Here is a 24,219-nt window from a genome sequence, read left to right on the forward strand (position 1 = left end):
GGACTCACAGGTTTAAAATGCGAGACTTGAACGTCACAGAGGAGACATGGCTTATTGAGCTTCGTGCTACTTCTACTCTGGCTGCTTTAATGTGTCTTTGAAATTGTACGACAGGTTCTGACTGGTTTACATTCCAACCGGGTTAACTTCCTCAGAACGTAATGATTTTAGGTGGTGCTTCGAGTTCAGTGTTGTTGGTGAGTTTAAGAGCATGTTGTGCTTTGTAACTGATGAGTCAGTGACTCACCTAATACAGTTACATATACACAGACTCAAGACAAAAGATTATCATAATCAGATTTATATTCTTTCAGGTTTTCCATACTCTTACAAACTATGAAAATGCTGGAAGAGAAGGAACCTCTGTGTGCAGCTGCTGTGACCCTATATTCATTTGAATTGAATTAATCTTGTTGCTGTGTGAATGTGTTACATCAGGACATGGAGAAAAAAATAATAATTTTAATCTGTCACAGGGTATGAATAGCCACACATGATCTACAATTTTCTGCTATGGAGTGGTGACCTGTCCAGGTGACCCCTCCTCTCACCTGTTGACTGCTGGACATACGCACCAGCAGCCCTCGTGATCCTATAAGGGGTAGAGTCTCCACCCCTAGAAGGGTCACTACCAAGATCCATCCATCCATCCATTTTCTGTTCACCCTTGTCCCTTAGAGGGGTCAGGAGGGTTGCTGGTGCCTATCTCCAGCTACGTTCCGGGTGAGAGGCGGGGTTCACCCTGGACAGGTCGCCAGTCTGTCGCAGGTCAACACCACGAGCATGATAATGGAGATAATATATATGTATAATTTTTCCTGCCTACCATGTCATCTGACCGGATTCAAACATTAAACTAATCCCTCCCCTACAGCAGTTACTGAACTACTGATAAAGAGAAATAATCATTACTGTAGAATTACAGGCCAGTCTCCAACCTTCCATTCACCAGTAAAATTATTGAAAAAGCTCTTTCAACAGCTAAATGGCTTCCTAAAGATGGCCAACCGCTTTGACACCTTTCAGTCTGGTTTCTGTGGTTATAATCCTATACATAACATGTATAGGATTATTATTAAAGGGATCCACAATTAGTTTTAACAATAGACTTTATCTGAGAAATATTTATTTAAAAAGTAAAACCAACACACTAATGATACTAATGTTGACACACTGACATAAATTGTTCTTTGGCTTTAGCAGAAGGGCTAAGTATATTTCATTGAAAATGAAATATACTAAGTCCGATTGAGTTAGCTTTGTCTAGCAAAATCAGAAATTATTAACGTCTTTAAACCTTTTCAATTTGAACTGAAACACATTGAAATTTGGTTCTCCTCATGAGGAGAACCAAACGGAGGAAGAGAAAAGAAGAAAGTGTTTGTGCTACTGCTGCCACATTCAGCCTCATGAATGAAACAATGAATAACACATACCTCTGGTCGGACTGTGTGATCCAGTAAGTAGTTCTGTAAGTAGCTCTGTGTCAGGTCTGCTCTTCGTTCCGGTGTGAGAGCCCTGGTTTCACAATCGGTAACGTTTCTGTTAGATCCTTCATCAGTTTTGCTCGTACAAATGACTAAGTCTTCTGGACAGAAATGTTGAGGGCACAAATGTGGATCCTTTTGAAGTTGCATCTGGCTGAACATTGTTCTAAATGCATCATCCAAACATCTCTTCCAAACAGGCAGTACTTCTTCAATATATTTTTAATTGTATGATCACAAACATTAATATTAAATAAAATGGATGAGGACTGCAGATTCCTGAAGATGTTGACACTTTGCACAATTTGTAGATCAATGTCTAATTTAACCTGATCCAGCAGGTCTTGCTGGGAAATCCATGGCAACTATTCCTACTGACAAATGGTGGGGCTTAGAACCCTTTCCATGTTGATAGTCAGAGTCATTTGCTTCTCTCAGCTAATAGGTACTTCAGCTATAATGTTTGAAATAAAATAAGTAAATGCTTTCCCTTTGTGACATGGAGTCAACACACTTGATTATACCAAACCTGATTGATGGTGGTCACCATATAAATTTGATGAGCAGCATCTTGCATATCCAGTTAAAATAGTGAAGCTGAACATTTACATGTTGCTTCTACATATTGGGAACATTTTCTTCATACTGCAAAAAAAATGCAGTATTTTTTTTTTTGGAGTATGAAATTAAAATGCATCATTTCACCACAGCTGTATTTTACATGCTATCAGATACATCATACATCCTACTGCCATTATGGGTGCTCCTATTTACAGCTGGAGATGTTCTGTGAGGTGATGACGATGCAGCAGGCTGGATACGTTATGCTGATGGACTACCTGCAGAACAACTACAGGGATCAGCAGGAGCAGTTCATGGGCCAGGTGTTCTCCTCCTACACAGGCGTCGAGGAGGTGCAAACACCAGGTGGGTCTAACTCCAATCTGAACATTTTGCAACTGTTGAGGCTGTTTTTATGCAGCAGTTTAAATTCTGCTCTTCTGTTTTGGGAAAGTTGGCATTTTTATTTTTTAAAGATCTTAACTACATATTATTATTTGCAAGTGTTGATTTTGACATTTATTTGTGAAAAAATTCCTTTAATAAACTACCAAAATATAAACAAAGGTTGTAGAGACTGTAATGTAATTGCAAATTTATGGCTGCTGTCATTTTAACTCTGAATTTGAGATAGTACACGAAGTAGTATCACAAAATGCCATTTCTTTAGGTACAGCTGAGAGTTGTGTCACTGTGTGCTTCTGCTGTAGAGAAGAGTAAGATCACTTATAATGATGAACATTATCATTAGACTTCTGTTGACTCAGGTCATCATCACAGGTCCAGCAGAACTTTTTATCATGTTTAATCCTAATGTGTCATAGATTCAGTTGGTAAGACACATTTTCTAACTCCATGAAAGGGAGAATCAATGGTTTAAAACCATAAAATGATGTATTGCAAATTTGGTGGATTCCATCCATCCATCTATTTTCCAATCAGAACTTTGTCCCTAATGGGGTCGGGAGGGTTGCTGGTGTCTATCCCCAGCCAACGTTCCGGGCGAGAGGCGGGGTTCACCCTGGACTGGTTGCCAGTCTGTCGCAGGGCAACACAAAGACAGACAGGACAAACAACCATTCACACACACACTCACACCTAGGGAGAATTTAGAGAGACCAATTAACCTGACAGTCATGTTTTTGGACTGTGGGAGGAAGCCGGAGAACCCGGAGAGAACCCACGCATGCACAGGGAGAACATGCAAACTCCATGCAGAAAGACCGGAATTGAACCCAGGACCTTCTTGCTGCAAGGCAACAGCTCTACCAACTGCGCCACTGTGCAGCCCTTTGGCAGATTTATTTCAATCAAATAGTTATAAAACTGTTTGATTGAATCTGCCCTCTGGTGGTCAAAGCTGGGAAGTCACCTAAATCAGATTTCCATGCATTACTAGAATCGTCCACAATTACTGTTTTCCTGAGAGTAAATGAAGGACATGAAGGTCTTTCTCCTGAATGACATGTATGGGTATGCGGTATGGTATTTTTACATAATCACACACAAGAAAGAAGCTATGAGTAGTAAGAGCAGAGATTTTAGTTCCGCTCTGCTGAGAAGGAAGTGTGTCAGTGTTTGCACAGTTTGAGCCTCCTGCTACCTATTGTAACTGACCCCTCAGCCCCTTTTAATCACTGATAATCCCAGATCTGACTTATCTTTCATCTGTATTACTGTTAATCTTATGTGTGACCCAGAATCATTCTGAAAAACACAGTAAAGCTCTTTCCTGTTTTGTTTAAATTTGAGTATTACATTTCATATATACCTTCTGGCTGCTGGAAGGTAAATCTGATATGGTGGCAATAAAATGTATAGAACTCAGAAAAGACTTCCTGTGATCAGAAGCTTTAGCAGAAGGGCTTGTTAGAGGCTAAACAAAGCTTTAACTCAGATAAGCTAATCTGTCATCAGCTTAAATAAACTGCAAACTCCTTTATGCAATCAAATGGGAGCCACTCATTTTGTTTCTATACCACGAATGTCATCTCAATAAACTTTACAAAGATACAGAGATTAAAAGTTGCAGGACAGCGTGGCCCTCCAGAACTGGAGTTTGAACCTGTGGCCTAGTTATTCTTAGTGTGACTATGGCTGTATGGTAGAGTAGTCGTCTTGCGATTGGAAGGTTGTAGATTCGATTCCCGCTTTCTCCTGCCACATGTTGAGGTGCCTCTGAGCAAGGCACTTAACCCAAAATTGCCTACAGATCGGTGTTTGAATGTATTTGTGAATGCAAATGGGTGAATGTAACTCTAGTGTGAAGCGCTTTGAGTGGTCAAAATGACTGGAAAAGCGCTATATAAGTTCAGTCCATTTAGTGTTAGAATTATTTTCTGTTCCCATCTGTATTCTGTTTCTCCCTCTCCTCAGTCTACCTCCTCCTTCCTCCACTCACACAATCTGATCAGTCCAGGTCTTTTGTTCATTCACCTCCCTGGTATTGAAGCTTCTCATTCTTAGTCACTCCTCGCTGGATCCTTTTGTGTACTCTCGTCACTTTCCCATGTCTCCCTCGTGACTCTTTACTGTTTTGTTTTTTTTTAACTTGAATTTTGTGTTTTGCGTTTGTGCCCTGGCTTATTGTGATCTTGTAACTTTATTGCTGTTCATCGTTTTCATTAAATTCCTTTTTCATCATCTATTTCTGTTCAAATGCAGAACAAAAATCCACTGTACTGGATTTGGATCCACAACCAACTAACATCACATCATAACAGTTTACAGGCAGCTTTCTCCTCTCTTTGTGATCATCATCCACAAAAATGCCCTGACACTCTGCCTCACACACCTCTAACTTATGACCTTCACAGTAATGCATTTGGATAGGTATGTTTCAGCATACTGGTGCAAGTACTCTCATTCACCTGTCGCAGCAACTTCACTATTTCACAATGAGGCCAGGAAAATTCTGTCTGAGTTGCACTTACCTGCACCTATCATTGACTTGTACCTGGCTTTCACTTGGTTGCTGATTTCTTCCAGCCTCATAATAACCAGAGGTGGGCAGAGAATCCAAAAATTGTACTCAAGTAAGAGTATCACTACTTCAATATATTTTTACTCAAGCAAAAGTAAAAAGTAATCATCTAAAAATTCCTAAAGAGTAAAAAGTCTACTTAAGTATTGAGTAACTGTTCAAATTACTAATTGTTAAATATTTATAAATTATATAATTGGTCCAAAAATGTAAAGTTAAGTGGAAATTTTAATATTTTAAGAGCAAAAATGCCAATAATTCATAGAAGTAACAAAAAAATGAACAAAATCAGGCAAAAGAAAACTTTTCCAAATAAGTTTCTTTCAATAACAATTTTCTGAAACTTTAACGAAAACTGCAGGTATATGTCTGTGTCTGTTGAATTTTTGGTATTCTTCAGTGGGTAGAAAATCCATTCACTTTAATCAAGTAAGAGTAACAGTGCTTTATGATCAAATTATTTCACTAAAGGTAAAAAGTACAGTTTAGTAAAAATACTCCTAAAACTAAGCTGTGAGCTGCAATTGGATGGGTTCTATTTGATCACTTCATGCCCAAAGCTACAGGCTACGGCTGTGTCTGCATTGTTGGCACAAAGTCAAGCTTGTTTCCAATGTGATCAATGTGATTATCTGCAGCTTTTGGCAGAAGATCTGGTTCTAATGGTTTCTTCAGGATACAACTTTCAGCGTGTTTTGGAGTTGTTCACTGCTCAATGTGTGGTGACCAGGATTGGGAGTGAGTTTCTGCCTCAAGTGAAACAGTTTAAGTATCTTGGTGTCTTATGCATGGTGGTTGGATGGAACAAGAGATGAATAGACAAAATGAGGCTTTTTCTGCAGCAACGTGGGCTCTGTTCTGATGTGTTGTGGTGAGCAAATAGTCAAAAAGTAAAGCTTTCAGTGTACCGGTCTGCGTTATACAAGACTCTCATCTTTGGTCAAGAGACGGAAGACCAGGAAGATGGAGGGTATCACCCATCACCAAGTTCTAAAGTCCTTCCTTGGACTTATCTCCTTGGAGCTCAGAGAACAAACCTTAAAATACTGTTGTTAGTTTATAAATCACTGAACAGTTTAGCACCACTATACATTAAAGATCAGCTGTCCAGACCTGATCTGGTGCTGGTTCTGCTGTACATCCCCAGAACCAGAAACAGACATGGAGAAGCAGCATTCAGCTTCTATGCACCACAAATCTGGAACAAACTTCCAGAAAATTGTAATACAGTTGAAACACTGAGTTTCTTTAAGTCTAGACTAAAATCCCACCTGCTTTTAAACCAAACTTAATGAAATACTAAACAACATATTTGATGTGTAATGGTGGCTCTTGTCAAAATGTAAAATTGTTGACTATAATTTAGCATTTTTGTATTTTTATTATGTAAAGCACTCTGTTGCTGGAATGTGCTGCACAAATGAACTTGATTGACTGATTATTAGTCAAACATTTTGAAAATCACTTTGGAATTATTTACAACTTTGTATTCATTTTGTTACATAAAATCCCAATAACATATAATTAAATTTGTGCTTAAAATGCAACAATATGTGAAAAAGTTCAAGTCCTAAATACATAATACCAGACAGATTGCTAGACCTTCAATGACATAAGATACATCTTCTATAATAAAATATTAGTTGGTGAAGTTGTTTTCCCACCATTGGTTTAAAATTTTGAACCTTCTGTATAATATTAGAAACAGGAAATATTGTCTTCTTCTTAAAGTTGATTTAAAAAAATAACGTGGTTCCAATATTGTTTTGTTTTGTTAAAGTTATGCCACATCTTCTAGCAGATAGCAATTGCTTCCTGATGTCTTTATTTAAATTTGGTGTTTGTTTTTCTGTCAGTGTGCAGTTCAGAGCCTGAGAGCATCCAGGCAGTTCCCCAGAACCTGAGCAGCCTGATGGTGATATGGGAGCGGCCAAGAGCGGTTTATGACACCAACATTGAGAAGTACTCCATTACCTACCGACTGGCCAAGGCAGAGGACTCTGTCGTGTCTGAATACCTGACCGATGGATATCAGGATACTGTGAGTAATTACCCAAAAGTTAACAAAACAGATAAAAAGAAACTAGAGACAAAAGCACACTATTCAGAAACTGAGATCAGTCATCACAAGCTGCCAACTGAATCAAAGTAAAACATTTATTATAAATCACACTGCATTTATACTGTATGTATTAACTGACTAGAAATGTGACTAATGAATCGTATTAACACACACATATGTAGTCAAACAACAATGATACTGTAACAAGATTTTTTAGATGACAACTATAGTATGACCAAAACCTTGTGTGAAATGAAAAATTAGTTTTGAACTAGTTGGGGTGATTAAACTGTACAGTCAAAGTGGATCTCATCTTTCACCACTAGGGGGCAATACTCGATGACTTATTGCCCAATTCTACTTACGAGGTACGAGTGGTGGCCATCTGCACCAATGGTCGGCGTGGACGTGTGAGTGACTTGCTGACAGTTGTCATGCCCTTCGATGACCTTGGTAAGAGCGACCACACCTGATGCCAACCATTATGCTTTGAGATTCCTCACTCAGATCCCCGGTTTCATTCAGTCTAAAAGAAAGGAGCAAAAATCAGTGCTTCTTGCTTCTCACAGGTCTTTCTCTTAGATGGATGGAATTTATGCCTTACTCTACATCGTCATGCAAACCAGACTGATCTACTTCTATATTTTGACATAATATTTCGGTACTGTTCTGAGCAACTGGCACACAATTATGACATGAAAGAAGTCCTTTCGCCTTCTAGCACTTTGAATTGTCCTGTCCTGGATTATTTATTTATATTTATAGTTTATGCTTTTTCTATTCTTTACATTCTTTGAACTTGTTCTTATCTTATACAATAACAATTTATTTCTCAGAAAATGAGTCATAGTCAATAGCTTGAAATTACTATTTCTTTAAAAAAAATTCTGAAAAGATTTTCTTTGATAACTTCTCTTCCATTTTTCTATGTACTGCTTCCTGATACAGTTGTGTTCCTACAATAGTTAAGTTAAACTGTGGGTATTTTTTCTGCTTTGTAAATGTTCTACATTTCCCATGGAAGACGTGCATTCAGACTGTAGAGGAGTTCTGCCATTTTTATTAGCAGTCACTGTCTAACCTGTGTATGAAAGCACTTTGTTATTTCAATGGGGATCAGAGTTCATCATGTTGGAAGCAAAGTGTAACAGGACGGTCACGCTTTGCAACCAAACTTAGCATTTTTTTAGGTCTTTGCGATTGCAATAATGTAAACAATAATATTGTGATAATTGCAATTGAATATTTTGTACAGCTCTAAAAATAATTTTGCATGATTTTCAACTTTTCTAAAATGTTGTCTTATATTTCTAATTACTTCAACCATAAGTAAGTAGTTCTGCTGCCAAATAGATTCTAATACATTCTGTTTTCTGATACACACATAAACTTACTGTATACTTACACACATTCACAGATACACATTATTGTTTACCAACAGTTTCTGGGATTCTAAGTGCAGCTTAGTGCTGGTAAGATACTGACTACTAATTACTCAACAGAGCTCCACTTGAAAAACAAAATAAAACTAAGTTTTAAATAAATTTGAGCCACAAGTTTGACAAACCTGGAAAATTGGTAAAATCTTATAATGGTGCCCTGCTATCATGTTGATGATTATTGGTCAGGAATACATCCATCCATCCATCCATTTTCTGAGCACCCTTCCTCCCTAATGGGAGGGTTGCTGGTGCCCATCTCCAGCTGCGTCCCGGGCGAGAGGCGGGATACACCCTGGACAGGCCGCCAGTCTGTCGCAGGGTCAGGAATACATTTAGTGCAAATAGATTTTTAGACAAATACAATTCCAAAATGAAAAGTCTAAATTGTTTCAGTTGAAATAGTTAAAATCATGCAGCTGGCCTCATGGTGTTTTTCTATGAAGGGAGAATTCCCATTTGCTGGTTGTTTCTTTTTTGTTATTGTTTTGACTTTCATTTTGATTTATTTATTTATTGACCTGCTGAACCTTAAAGTATCTTAATCTTTTAAATATTGTCTTCATCTTTATCTCTCCTTCCCTCCTCTATTCTCCTTAATCTGGGCTTTCTCTATATTTTACAATTATTTTATTTGTTACTTAATTTTAGTCTGACGGTGTTCTCTTCAAATTTGTTCCCCACAGATTTCTGTTTTTCTAAAGATAACAGTTCATACTTCACTTTTGTTCATTGGTTCATGTTTTGTGTTTCTGGCTTTGATTTTTCTTTGGCATCTATCCCTTCTGACTCTTCCTGTGAGATAGCTGTCTGTACGTTTCCAAATTTAGTATATGTAATTATAGAAATGGCAGTGATTGTGATTTTCCATATTTTAGTTGAAATTTATGTTAAATAAATTCTCTATCTTGTTAAAAAGGGAAAAATCTGCATTCTATTTCATTGTCAGTCAGGAATATTCAAGCTCACAAACTGTTTGCCCAACTAATAATGTATGAGATGAGAATGCAGTGCCATCTAAACAAACTGTTGCTTTCACTTCAGTTTATTTCATGGGGTTATGTGGATAAACAGGTATTTGATAACTTTAAACATGTTGGTTTCATCTAGTGGTTGAAATGGTTATTTTGAATTAGAACCAAACACATCAAAGTTTCATCATCTTGAGAAAACTCCAGTCTCAAATATCCTCACAGTTTCTTTAAATGCTGCTTTATGAAGACTCACTTTAATCTAATTATTGGACTGAATAAAAAAAATATATAGGTTTACAACAAATATAATGGTGACACTTATTTGACATGTGCTTTGACTGATCACATATCAAATAATTTCATCAAGATTGTTTCATTGATGTCATTATGCTATAAAAATTTAGAGAAACATGGAAAATTAAGCTGCTTAAAGAGTCCTCTTTTCTTTTTAGCATTACATGTCTGTGGTTATGACAACAAGAAACAAGTCAGAATGAAATTAGTCCTCTGAGTTATGCACAAAACAATACTTTTTATGCTTGAATGTACACTATATTGACAAAAGTATTGGGTCACTTACTTCTTCACACACTTGATCTTTAAAAACATCTCATTCCTGATCTGGAGGTTCATTGTTTCCTATCACAACATCAGCTCTTATTGAAAAAGTGTCTAAGGAAGGTTCAGGAGTTGGTTTAGCAGAAATGTTGACCATTCTTCAAGAAGTACATTTGTGAAGTCAGACACTGATGTTGTTCACAGTTGTCACACTAATTAATCTAAGTGTCCATTCAGGTTGAGATCAAGACTCATTCACCCATCTCTTCATGAACCTTGCTTTGTGTAATGGTGGGCTGTCCTGTTGGAACAGTTTCCTAAACTGTTTCCACGTTTCAAAAGCATAATGTCCAATATGTTTCTTATGCTGCAGCATTATCTGCTTCTTACGTTGAAACTACAGGGTTGAGCCCAACTCCTGAAAAACCCCACACTATAATCCTCCCTTCACCAAACTTTACACTTCACACAATGCAGTCAGAACAGTGCTATACTCTGGAACTGCCAAGCTCTACTTTTCCGTTAGATTGCCAGAAAGAGAGACATGATTTATCACTCTAGCGAGCACAACTTGAGTCCACAGCTTTGCTTTGCAGTTGGATGCAGCTGCTTAATCATAGAAAACCATTCCACTGTTCCTGAACTGGGCCATTCTTTAGTCACTGACTCGGCAGGGTTGGTGACTTCAGTACATTGTTCGCCTCAGGTTGTGATATCCCCCACTCAGTTATTTTACATGGCTTCCTACTTACATGGCTTCCTAGTTGTGTTGCAGTCATTCCTAATCACTTCTACTTTATGTTGCCAATAACAGATGTAACTACTGAAATAACAAATGTAACTACTGAAATTTCCTCAGTAGTGAAGAAAATTTCACAGCTGGACTTATTGTACAAGTTGTTCCTTATCATGGTGCCACTCTGGAATTCACTGGTGTCCTGACAGCGACCCATTCTTTCCCGGATGATTGTAGAAGCAATCTGTATGGTTGATTAGCTGCTGGTGGTGTTAAAACAGTCAATGATTTAGAAAGGTGACCCACTACTTCTGCTGATACAGTATGGCTCTATTGTCAACCAAAGAATTATTTTTGGCATTTTTGTCGAAGCCCATGGTAGCTTCCCCCAAAACCCTGTTTAACAGCCTTTCACCCTTCACCTGAAGCTTCACAGACCAGTCTCTACTGGTTTCCATGATGTGTAACTTAGCCCTAGACAGGTAAGGGCATCAAGACCCCTTTCTACCCCTCTGCCCTAACTGCCCCTACCCTACTTCACTTTATACTTATTTTGGTTATTTAGTGGTTTTTGTAGTTAAATGTTAAGTGATGCTGTGTCCTTTGGATTATCCATGCATGAACATGCCTGTTTTCCTGCATGTGCGTGTTTGTGTTTGGTGCGTGTGTACCAAAACTACAATGACCAGTAATGGTGAAAATTAAATACAAGTTCTTTGGGATTTGTTCAAATGAGTAGTACTTAAAGAAATAAACTCCATAGGTTTGCTGCCTCTGTGACTAAACCCTAGATAAGCAGAAGAAAAATGAGGTTGAAATGACCTGACAGATTAAAACTTCTGGACTGAAAGCATGTGATTACTTTTTATATCGACTCAAAAATGGTGCTGATAATTTGTTTCTACTCAGTTTTTTGTCTCACTTTGATTTCAGTTTTGCAGGAACCTCCTTAACTTACTTAAATATGTTATTTTATTATTAATTGTGAATATTTAAATAATAAAACTAAAGTTCATTTTCACATTTTTATCATTTTTAACATGCCTTTGACTCTTCCCCCTGCAATCTTTTGATCCAAATCATTTAATGTTCTTCTTTTCAGCATTATTTGTCCAGACAAAGGATGTCAGTGTTAATGTTTATAATAGCTCAGATGGTTAAATCAAAAACTAAAGTTGGTTATCAATCATCATGTGCATTTCACGAGTTTAAAAAAGCCTGTTCTCTTTTTCATTTATTTGATCTTTCTAATTTTACAACCTATTCTCCTTTTCAGAAAATGCTTTGGATCCAGGTTCAGATGAAACTGAATTTGAGGTACATGAACCTCTACTCCTTTTTTATGTGCACCTCCCATTTTAGCTTTTACATGTACAACTCATCTTGCTATAACAACTTACAATCTCCAATTTTACATACAGGGCAACTATGAACCTGACTTGTCCTGGAATGAGGTGGACCAAATCAGGAACAAGGACTTAAACTGGGCTTCTGCAGACTCATTAAGGACCACAACATCTGCACCACCTTGGTTTCACTTGTCTGGCATTGGAACTTCTACAGAAGAGTCCAGTGAGAGAAGAACCACTACTGAACCTGCTTCTGCTCTAATATCCAGCCAGTCTGATGAAGTTTTAAGACCCTCTGAGGAGACGGGACCCATCAGTACTCCCTTACAACCACCAGGGGACACTAAGTTGCCAGAAAGCAGAGGGAGTGCAGGCACTGGCAGCAACACTCTTTTTTATTTCACAACAGAAGAACCACCAATTTCAACTTCCCCCTCTCCTCTTCTCACTTATATGAAAACAGATGGTGTAAATGTACAAGTACATCATGAAGACTTATCCGAAAACGGAAAAGTTGGCCCAAGCACTGTTAATGTTATGGCCCCTGACACAAAGACAGACAGTTCAAAAGTTATTTTTCAATATCCACCTACCATAGAATCATCTCTCACCACAGATATGCATAGTAAATCATCGCCATCCTTTAACCAAGCCAAGACTGATCAAGGTTTGGAACAAGCCATAAGTGAAGACAGAACCACTGATGAGGATGTTTCTACTCATACCAGAGGTTTTCCTGAGGTTCAGATAGCACCCTCTACTTCCAAGACCTTTTCATCCACAGAAGCTGTACACCACAGTGCCACAAGTTCCATCATGCCTCATTTTTCATCCACATCTATGGTGCTGAGTGGCATTGTTGTTCAGTCCACGCAGTCACTATCAAACGGTGAGCGCAGCTCTCTCTTCCCCTCCTCTTCTGTTGCCTCCTCCTCTATGTGTGACACCTTGGACCCAAGCGCCACTCTCTCCATTCGCTTGCATGACCCTTCCTCCCTGTGGCCTGTGTTGTCTGCCAGCGCTCCAGACTCCCAGCATGCTGCTACTGGATTTCTGTCTAGTGAAGACCTGACTTCCACCTCAATCCCTTTCCTCCTTGCTTCCACCCTGCCTCACCTCTCTCACCCCTCACACTCCCTCCCTGGTCCAACAACTGACTCTGTGTTCTCTAACCTCACTTTTTGGGATAGTGATAATGATGTTTTGTTGTCTGGGTCTTCAGGTGATCTCTCTGTACTTAGTAATACCCCTCCACTTGAATCAGTGCTGGACCTAACACACGCCAGTATCACAGCCGAATTTTCCCAATCTTCCTTGAATTTTTCATCCTCAACATTATCTCTTTCTTCCAGCCCTACCCTGCAGCCTTCAGTCCTTTTTTCTAGTGATTTCACTTTTTCTCTGGGATTGTCCAAATCTGCAGCAACTGGATTTGAGGATTCAAGATATGCCACAGGAAGCACCACAGAGTCTTTAGTTCCTGAGATCATTGGTGATGGGTTACTCCTAGCAAGTGATGTGGACATTGTGTGTGGCTGTTCTCTGGAGACATCAGCATCATCATCATGGTTGCATACCTCTCCTCATGTATCACTGTCAACATCAGCTACAAGTTTAGAATTATACTCCAGCATGGTTTTACTTTCAGCTTCTGGCGGTGATGTAGAAAACCTTCCACTATCTCTGAAAAGTTTGGGCTCTGCTGCTCTGTCTTTTGACCACTCTCTGCTATCCCATAGTGCTATCTCAATGTCCTCTCCACAATTTCTCCAAGCCACCCATAGTGACCTGCATCTTTCTGTTACAGCCACATTGTCTGTTGGTGCGGATCCCAGTTTGTCAGCATCAGAGAGAAGCACCACCTTACAGACTTCTTCCCTCCCTTTCCCACCCACCACTTCCCCACTTACTCCCACTACAGAGGAGCAGGTGTTAGACTTTAGCAGCAGCTCCTCTGGCTCAGCCTTCTTCCCTGACACACAGGAAGGATCAGACCAGGAGTGGGATAAAGGTCAAACCTCAGCTTCTGGAGTAAGCCCACTTCCTCATTCAACCAAAGTCATGAGCACTGTCCCTCCATTCATTTCGCTGGAATCTGGTCATAGCCCAGATGATGCAGAAGAACACTCTTCAGCTTTCTATTTTGAAAGTGGCAGCGGCAGTGCCATCAATCCAGAAGTAGGAGGCAAAGTGGCACCGACTGATTCAGAGGTGACCTCGGGTTCACCCTGGTCTCTGGGAGGGACAGAGGTTAGCGGCTCAGGGCAAGGCGAAGGCCTTATTGACAACGAGACATCTTCTGACTTCACTATTTCAGAACACACAGAGACAGATTCAGAGGAAGAAGAGCCAATCTCAGGTAAAAATAAAAAAGCTGATGCCAAGAAATGACAAACTGTTCAGAGCAACAAAAACCAAAGGGGCACCAAGTTTTTTGAACATCCATCAGTGATTTTCAACAAAATTACATTTGATTTTTACATTGAAAAATGAAATGTAAAGGTAAACAAAAGCAAACTTATCCTAAATATTATACCCAACAACATTGAACATCATTATCCATAAAAGTGTGTTTTTACTTTGTTTTATGTTTATTTCAGATAAAGTCCCAAAAATCAATAACACAGGAAGTAGAGTTTGGTTAGGAACTGCTCAAGATAAAACCTTTTGCTTTATTTATTTTTTTTAGCTGAAGTTAAAACAAGATGAAAGTAATATTTTAAAAGTTTAGAGATTGCCTCTTTTGAGGAAGGTGTATGAATATATAATTTATGACTTTCACATCTTCAATAGATTTGTTCTCGAGACCAAAACAAGGGCCAACTGAGATCTAACCTATCTCTATCATGGACACCAGAGGTCAGGAGAGTTCTTTAAAACCTCAGATGATTATTGTGTGTATTTATTGTGGTAGATAAACTATAGATCTACCACAATATATCTAAAGGCAAAATGGCATTGCCATTTAAATTTGTCAAGCAGTTTACTAAAAATGGCTAATAATTATTACTTGGGAATACTGGTCCGAAAGGAGAAGTCTTCTATGTTTTTGCATGTTGTGCATCATTAACAAATCTAACATATTTCACTTTTTAATGCTCGGACAGAGTTTCAAGGCAATGAATGAATGACTTCATTAAAAATATCCTGCTGTTTTGCATCATTAATTGCAGAATGCCACATCTGCTTTAGAAGTGGTAGGTTTCACTTCTCTTCAGGGAACTGGTGATTGTTTGGTAATTGCTGAACTCATTCATAGAGAGATCCAACCATGCCTTGTTTTAGGCAGATGTTCGGTTTAGGGTGAGCACCATTCCAGTGTGATTTATGTTAAGTGTCAAAGAATGAACCCTGTCTTCATCATTTAGTTTGAAGTCTTCTCAGAGGGATCTTGGTGAGTCAATTTCTATCATTGAACCTTAGGACCAAATGAATGAGCCGTTTTCATTCCTCTGTCAAAACCTTTTCAATTGGTTACATAAACACTAGAATCTGCAGTGTTTCTGATGAATAAAGCAAAATTCAGAGAAAACCATCATATTTATCATATTGGATAGATATTTTTCAATAGTAAAGTACAAAACTAGCCGAAAGATCAGTGTCGTGTTTTTTTTCTGATGTTTTCTTATGTTTCATTTTAGTCATTTGTGAATATGATTTCAAATGTAACTGAATAAAATAGTTTACTTAAAACAAATTCAATTAAAAGTAGAAGTTCAGTTTTTCTAAACAACTTAAAGTACAAGGTCAACAAATTTTAATTACAGCAATGCAAGTAAATATACTTAGTTATTTTCCACCCACTGTGTGCCAGAACCTTTGGAGAAAGAAACAGAGAGGCTAAACAATGATCCCATGGCGATTTTTGTCATATTCCCAGCAAGAACTTAAAGCTACTTTCACCCCTGATCATTAGTGATCTTTTGCAGGTAAAGGTTTTCATTTAAGTTATGTTTCTTAGACAATTGTAATTTTTCAAGAAAAAGTAATTTCTGTCACTGTCAACAGTACATGAGCAATGTGACTACAAGAGTTATTTGATTTCAAGAGAACAGTTAAAATAATGAATGTCGGAGCCGATATCCAAAATGTTTTAAACATTTAAAAAGAAAGGATCTTATTAACAACCGACAATCATCAGCTTCAGGTTCCCTCTCCCAGAGAATGGTTTCACATCTACCCGCCTTTGTTGACTCTGTGCAGATGCCAGTAACAGCAGCCATGAGTCCAGGGTTGGCTCCACGATTGAGAATGAGAGGAAAGCTGTGGTTCCTCTGGTCATCATTTCCACCCTCACTCTCCTTGGCCTGGTTGTTCTCATTGGTATCTTCATCTACTGGAGGTCAGTACCACTGTTCCTTCACACCTGCATGCTGCTTGCCAAACACCTCCATATTAATTTCTCTGATCTTCAAATAAAATCCCAATTTGATATTCCCTTTATTGTATGTCTCCATTCTGACGGTGTCATCCCAATCTGAGAAAGATGGGAAAAAAAACAATGAATGACTCCAAATTTCAATAGGGTCCACATTAAAGCTGCAGTATAACTTTTATTTGGAAAAAGAAAAAAATGCTGAGTAGAATCAACCAAACAAAACCAGGAGATGGTTCATATGAACCCTAATGTCCCTAATGGGGTCGGGAGGATTGCTGGTGTCTATCTCCAGCTATGTTCCGGGTGAGAGGCGGGGTCACCCTGGACAGGTCACCAGTCTGTCGCAGGGCAACACAGAGACATAAAGGACACACAACCATTCACACACACACTCACACCTAGGGAGAATTTAGAGAGACCAATTGACCTAACAGTCATATTTTTGGACTGTGGGAGGAAGCCGGAGAACCCGGAGAGAACCCACGCAAGAGAACATGCAAACTCCATGCAGAAAGGCCCAGGGCCGGGAATCGAACCCAGGACCTTCTTGCTGCAAGTCAACAGCTCTACCAACCGCACCACTGTGCAGCCCCAAATAAGATCAACATAAAATAATTTAAAGTTTATGTTTGTATTGTTATGAAAGGTGATACAGTTAATGACATTATTTTATGACTAAAGATCATGATTATTTGTTTTCAAACTGAGCTGTGAAATTTTCTTTACACTTGAAAAACTTATTAAACATGCCCCTCTCCACGTCACACACTCTTTGTTTCTTCCCATGCATGTTATTTCTCCTCATACTTATTTTTATGATAACCTCCCTCTTTTCAAGACAAAATGCTTATGCTCCTATGTATAAAAAACAACCTTATGTAAATTATTGGTGATCTAAATATCACTGTTCTGGTTGTTCTGGTAAGTTTCTCACACTTACCAGGAGAGGGCAGTAGAGGTTGTCTTTGAGCATAACTGAAAGAAACTGGTTCCCACTGCGCATACATCTTGTACTTTTGCTTTTACAAGATTTATCCACATCTTATAAACACAAGACGCTGTCCATCTTGTTTTTACAAGATGTAAAAACAAGATGCAAATTCTCTTCATTGAACACTTCTGATTATAGAAGAAAATGCTTCTCTTCATTAATCTCTAGTCTGAGAGATGTAACATCCTCATCACTGACAACAGGCTTAAATAAACAAAAAACATGTTAAAGTAAATACAGTGGAACCTTTGGGAGTAAAATACATTTGTTCAAGTTGATTATTCCTTGTTTTTAGGAAGTTTCCTCTATAAAAATAAATAAATAATTATTCTCTAACCTGCATCGGTGTAGATTATATACCTGTACTGTTCACCTTAATTATGACATGAACAGAAAATAATTATTTCAGTCTTTTAATTTTCATAATGAATTCTGCCTTGACAGTTTGACATTTATTCCAACATGAAACAAACTGCTCATAATTTGCTTATGATTGAAAAATTAATCACAAATAATTTTTACTGTATAATACATATGCAGCCATATTCATAAAATTAGAATATTCACTGAGATGAGGCTCATTTGTTAGACTAAAAGTACCATATAAAAATAGCAACCTTAAAGCATATTTTAAAAATATTTTTCACTAACCCCATATTTCGGTATGTCTTTGTTGCTCTGATGTAATGTTCTAAACTTAAATATCATGTTTTTCTTAGTCATATGCAGAAAAATGATCACAATGGAAATAAAGGCTGAATAACATCAGTCTTTTTATAATTATTCTCCGTCTGTTTGTCTATATATCTATTATCTATATCTAATAGTGTATGTGTGCAATTTTAGTATTGTATGTAGGTGTGTGTGTGGGGGGGGGAGGGTGTGTGTGTGTGTGCGTGTGTGTGTGTGTGTTAAATAAAACATAGTTTTTGTCCTATACTACCCCTCATTGTTCTTTGTCAGTCTGCTTGTCTCAATAAAACATCAGCCATTCACACATTGCTCATATGACACAAGAACATTCTGTGTGTTGCATTTCATTTCAGCACCTGCACTCTTAATGTACAGCAGAGGTGCCTATGTGCCTATGAATTTATCATTCCCTTTAATGTAGTGAGATTTTCCTTAGCAGAGTGGTGTGTGTCTGCTTGTCATTAAGGATACCGGATGCACGAGATTAAATCTTTTTTGTTTTTCTATTATGTTGCTGGTCCAAAGCACAAAAAGCTTGGTTTTAGGTACATTTTACAACTACAACTAGAATGCCTAGACAAGCAAAATTATAAGTCTTTTTTTGGATGTTAAATAAATTAGTAATTTTCTGCTAAATCACACTTAGACATTGACTTGGTTTCCGACATGCTAGCTGAATTTTGTAGCAGCAACAATATTGCTTTTTTTTTTTTTTTTTTTTTGTTAAATATGTTTTTATTTTCTTCTATGCCGTTATTAAAATTTCTCCAGGCTCTCGCTGCAGATTTGCTTCTGTCTGTCTTTCAAATGTGTCAAGAAAAGTGCAGACCAGGTGGCCCCTGTCTTCTTTCCGCAATCTTTACTTCTACTGTCTTTTCCTAGCATGACCACACCCCAGGAGCCTAGCTCTTTGGAACTTGGTCTTGTTATTTGAAAAAAAAGAAAATTAAAATATAATTTGATGATTACTCTGTGTGATCATTTGGAGACAAACTGAAAATCGGATTATGAATTCATTTAAAGTGAACTTTGTGGATATTGTAGAAGGAAAGACATCTTAGTCGATGCATATGTAATAACAACCTGAAGAGCAATCTGCTAAAACAAAGCAGAAGTGGACATGGGAGACATCTGGACTCATAACAAGCAACAACAATCCTGTGGTGAAAACATCTGGTCTGGAACATTTATGTGCTCTTCAGATGGGTCTAAATCATGTCTGCACTACATTCCCTGGTTTGAAAGTCATGTTTTAATGAGGAGTGGAATAAAATGTAAGATTGTAAACAGGAAAATTCATCTTCTCAATAAAAATGTGTACCCTTAAGTTGGTAGAAGAATTCCTCCATAGATCCAAGATTTTCCTTTTCTTGGAATACTCTCTTGGAAGATGAGTCCACGACATCAGGAATGTTGTGGATTCAACACAAAATTCCTTATGTGGTTTTGCTCCTGAGTGTCGGAGCATCGTGGTTTTATCTGTAGCCACCCCATGGTTGAGCTACCAGTCAATGTGGAGGTGTGTCCCACTCACTCCCTTCTTAGAGTTTTTATTTGTTGCCACTAATAGCTTTTTTAAATATTATTTATTTATTTGCTAAATATATATTTGAATTTACTTTTTCTTCCACTCAGACTGTGAAATAACCATCTTCAGAAATCTGATTGGATATGCTGTCAGGCAGTGTTTAACACTTTTAGCCATGTTTTTTTATTTTTACTGGCCGCACATTTCCAAGTAATTTTCCAGTGCCGCATCAGAGTTAACTTGTTGTTCTTATTTTGCACTCTGCTTGTTGTTGTATATCAAAGATTGAGCAGTGCTAATCCGGCAATAATCTGAGGAGCATGGGGATTAATCTTCGGCCAGGGATGTTTCTCAGCTGCAGCAATTTGAGCATCCACTCAGCTGATATGTCTAGAGAGGCTCACTGGATAGAAAATGACATCCGCCTGATTAGGCTGGTCCAGGGATTCGTGTCTCGATGTGATGATGGAAAGAAGCCAAACCTCCACTAATCCTGCTGCATTCGCCTCCTCTATTGTTCCTTTGTGACAACCCAGGGAGGAGCCACACGGCTTTGGAAAACATTGCCTGACTTGTCAATAGTCACAACACTGGCAATAAAAAAAAAGGTTATGTGAAGTCAAAATAACATCAAATCAAGGTTTACCGCCTGCATAGCTCTATAAAGATGAATGATTTATTGTTTTGCTCTCAAACTCATTCTAAATGAAGTAAAGATCACATTACAAAGCATCAACACTAACCATTTATAACTTGATTACCAGGTAAGCCTCTGATATTTTTTACACACAGTGCTACACAATTAACCCAACCAGGCGTCACACTGAACAAGCTGTTCCTGCAGGTGGTCAGCAGGGCTGAAGTCAGGACAGCAAGCAGGTCATTCCATCCTGTCCACTAAACCCCGCTCTGGATGGACCAACACTGGAGGACAGTCTCTAATTGTGGATGTAGAATATTGACTGTGCACACAGTATTACTGGGTTTTCACAGATGCCATAGATCTGGTTTTGCGCATTCAGGCGCCGATTAAGTTTTTTATTCTCTTATTTCTGGTTCCACTGGGCCACATATGTCAGAGTCAAGGCCCGCGGGCCACATCCGGCCCGCGAGAAGATTTTTTACGGCCCTTGGGATGATCTTGATTTATTATTAGAACCGGCCCGCAGACCGCAGCAAGCCGGCACCCCGTCTGAAAAAAAATATCTTCCTTATTTGAACTGTAAGTAGTTCTTTAAATGTTCTGTGAGATGATGTACTTACCCATGTATCCATAACAACCGGAACTTTCAATATCCACCAAGTTATTGCCGAAATATACCGTCTATTAAACGAGTGCCCCCCGGATTAATTACACTTTCTGCAGCTGCAGCTGCGAAGTTACCGTATTAACCCGATACTTGCTGGAAAGTGCAACGTCTCCCCTTTCAGAAACCGTTGGAATTTTTCCACTTAGCGCTACGTGTGGCGGAATTACGGTACTGCAAATTTAGATGTGTCGCTGGCGACACGTCCGGTCTAGAAGGGTTATTAGCACAGCAGTCGTCAGCATAACTGTAAAATTAACTTTCAGATACCCATCAAAAATGGCAAAAAGGAAGGTGGACACTGAGTTTAATATTTGTTTTCACTGCATGTTACTTCTCCTTGATGAAAGTGTTGTTTTTGATTAATAGATTTTTGCACTTTATTTTATTGTATTTCAATCCAATTATATTTTAAAAATATTTCAGTTGTGTCTGTTGAAAATTAAAGATTACTGACAGAGCCATAAGAGAATATTGCTTTATTTATCTGATCATATTGGAATATATTTGTTAGGTTTTCAGTAGGTTCAATTAGGTTCACTAGACTATATGCGTCATTTAAAAAAATTTCAATGAACATTCGATCAGTCCGGCCCTCGGCTTGTACCTAAATTTTTTATTTGGCCCTCCGTCCATTTGACTTTGACACCCCTGCACTGGGCAGTGTGCTCTGCTGTGTTTGCTGGTGGCTAACAGTTATTATAAAACCAAGTTATCAATACAAGACTCTTTATTACCACAGCCCACATCTTGGACTTCAGTGGTTTTGTGAACTATCTCATGCTGTGAGTACTGTAGGTCAGTGTGGAACCATTGTTCTTTTCACAACATGGCTTTAGATGGCCCCTCCCGCTAGTATTTGATTGTATAAAACATGTTCATCGCAGCACACTCAGACAAGCTGAAGGACAAGCTGCCTTTTTCTGAAGCTGGCTGTGTCTGAGGTGATTGAAAGTGAAACATCATTTGTGTATGCAGCTGAGATATGGGCATCTAATGGAGATGAGGACAAAGGAGGTGTCCTGGTTTCTGCAAAATCTAGGGAGGAACCCACATGCCTCAAAAGAAAGTTTTGTGAAATGTGCAATCCTCAGATGAATATCTCTATGGAGAGACACAAATTCAACACATGTAAAGGACTGGTGAAACTATTGAGGCATACATCAGTGATTTGAGAATAAAAGCCAAGTGCTGTAATTTTGCGAGGAGCTCAACAGAGACATATTGGCCCATGGCATCAGTAACCAATGACAACCATCTCAGGAAAGTGCTTTTATGGAATTGCACAGTAAAATGAGTAGTGTCAAAACAATACTAATAGTGTCAATTTCACTATTAGTATGAACTTTTATAGTGTTCCCATGCTCTGACACTGCTTATTTGATACTTTGGACATTTACTGTGTGTGATCTGTTGCTCGCTAAGGCCATTCAGATATGTCAGATCCGTGAGATGACTGAAGATCATAATAAAACATAAATGTCACCACATACCCTTATCACAACTGTAGATGCAGATTAAATCACAACTGGACAGCGATGAGACACTGACAAGTTCAAGTTGACATCAAACTGCACAATAACACCACAGTTTATTACTCACTGTAGTAATTGTAATGATCATGTGGCAAAAAAGCACGAATGTCCTGCTTTTGATCAACAGTGTAATGCATGTAAGAAGATTAACCTCTTTAGAAAGTGTTGCAGGTCCAGGCCAGCGTTTGACAGGCAACAGCAGAGGGAGTCTGTCCACCAGGTGGACACTGAAAGCTCTGCTCTGAAAAGACCACATCATCTAATGTTGACAGTAGATGCTGTTGTATGGCAGATGTCTAATGCTACTGTATTTGATTTGGAACTGTGGGCCTCTCATTACTAATATACTTTATACAGCGTCAGTCAATCTTTAGCAGAAATTTTCTGTCAGCTCTGCTTCATCTCTGTCTGCAGTTCCTCTTTGAAATTACAGGATTCTAAGCAGCATGTTGTTTCAATCTATTACCGCAGTACAATAGATGTCAGGATCTCGTCATTTTTCCGCTACTGAAAAATAGCAAATTAGAGTTGCTGTCTATTATGTATTTGTCTTTGACTTACTCTTTAGACTTTTTTAGCATTTCTGTATCATTTATACACCAGCTGCATAATATGTGGATCTTATGAATATTCAGCTTTAAGTCTAAAAATAAAACATAGAAGAAATTTATGGGCCTAATTCCCAGCTATGAATAATAAGGTGTCTAAATGAGGTCGACCTTTGTTGTGTAGCTCCAGCATTAAAATAATGTCTAGAGTTCAGTAAAGAAACTGATACTAGGATCTGCTTCACACCTCAGCACTAAACTAACAGACCATTTCACTGAGTTTTTTTATGAATCTGGATTGCCTTTGATTATCTCTATTTCAAAATCTAGAATACGGAAATAGATTAAATCTGAAGTGGATGATTTTTTTAAATAATGTCTCTCTGGGCATTTTTAGATTTTGGAAAAAAGTGACTTTTAAAATGCTTTTTTTAGTACTATGACAAACAAGTAAATAAGTCAATTCTGTTGTGGAGTATTCAAGACTCATTACAGATTACTTAAAAGTGAAAAAAGAGAGGAGAGATGGTTGTTTTTCTAATGTAAAAATACTGAATGTAGTTGCTTCAATTTGATTGAATTCAGAAGAAATTTCTTTGTTTTGAATAAAAATATAAACATTATGTCTGCAGTTTTATACTCAGACACCATGTGTAAATATTTTCGATTTATTGTCCAAGTCTTGGTCTGCCTGTTCAGAGTCGTTCTTGTGTCATTGCAAAATTAACCAAATATCTTTGCTTTGATAAAACTGAACAGATAGATCAGTTTTAGATGCATAGCCAAAGTGTGAACATAGTGAACGTGTAAAAACGTCTTCTTGACCATGTAAACAGAAATCCATTATTGGCTTTTGAACCAGTGAGGCTCAGTCTTTGATTATTGTGTTTTCTTCTAAGTATTCGTCTGTTAATCTCTGGGCTCAGCCGTCTTCCCAGGCGATGTCCATTTCTGGCTGAGATCTCGCAGGTTCATTACAGCAGCCTCATCCGTTTAAAAACATGTTGAGGATTAGCAGAACATCTTTTTTTCCATGTTTATGTGAAGATTAACGTGTAATGTCAAAATCTGGGCTCACGCAGAATCACAT

At 38.2% G+C, this 24,219-nt stretch overlaps 1 protein-coding gene across 4 annotated transcripts in view; it reads left to right on the top strand.

Annotated features, from left to right (window-relative positions):
- ptprz1a (protein tyrosine phosphatase receptor type Z1a) overlaps positions 1-24,219 on the top strand; it is a 74,188-nt gene that overhangs the window by 31,766 nt on the left and 18,203 nt on the right. For 2 of the 4 annotated variants that reach the window (XM_044125638.1, XM_044125637.1), the window contains exons 8-13: positions 2,264-2,414; positions 6,888-7,072; positions 7,420-7,546; positions 12,077-12,117; positions 12,222-14,508; positions 16,353-16,491. In XM_044125638.1, coding sequence (XP_043981573.1) covers positions 2,264-2,414; positions 6,888-7,072; positions 7,420-7,546; positions 12,077-12,117; positions 12,222-14,508; positions 16,353-16,491 — 2,930 coding nt within the window. The remainder of the gene's footprint in view (positions 1-2,263; positions 2,415-6,887; positions 7,073-7,419; positions 7,547-12,076; positions 12,118-12,221; positions 14,509-16,352; positions 16,492-24,219) is intronic. The other 2 variants (XM_044125639.1, XM_044125640.1) reach the window with 2 other exon arrangements.

The sequence above is a fragment of the Gambusia affinis genome, linkage group LG08, assembly GCF_019740435.1.
Source record: "Gambusia affinis linkage group LG08, SWU_Gaff_1.0, whole genome shotgun sequence".
In the NCBI taxonomy this organism is placed as follows: Eukaryota; Metazoa; Chordata; class Actinopteri; order Cyprinodontiformes; family Poeciliidae; genus Gambusia; species Gambusia affinis.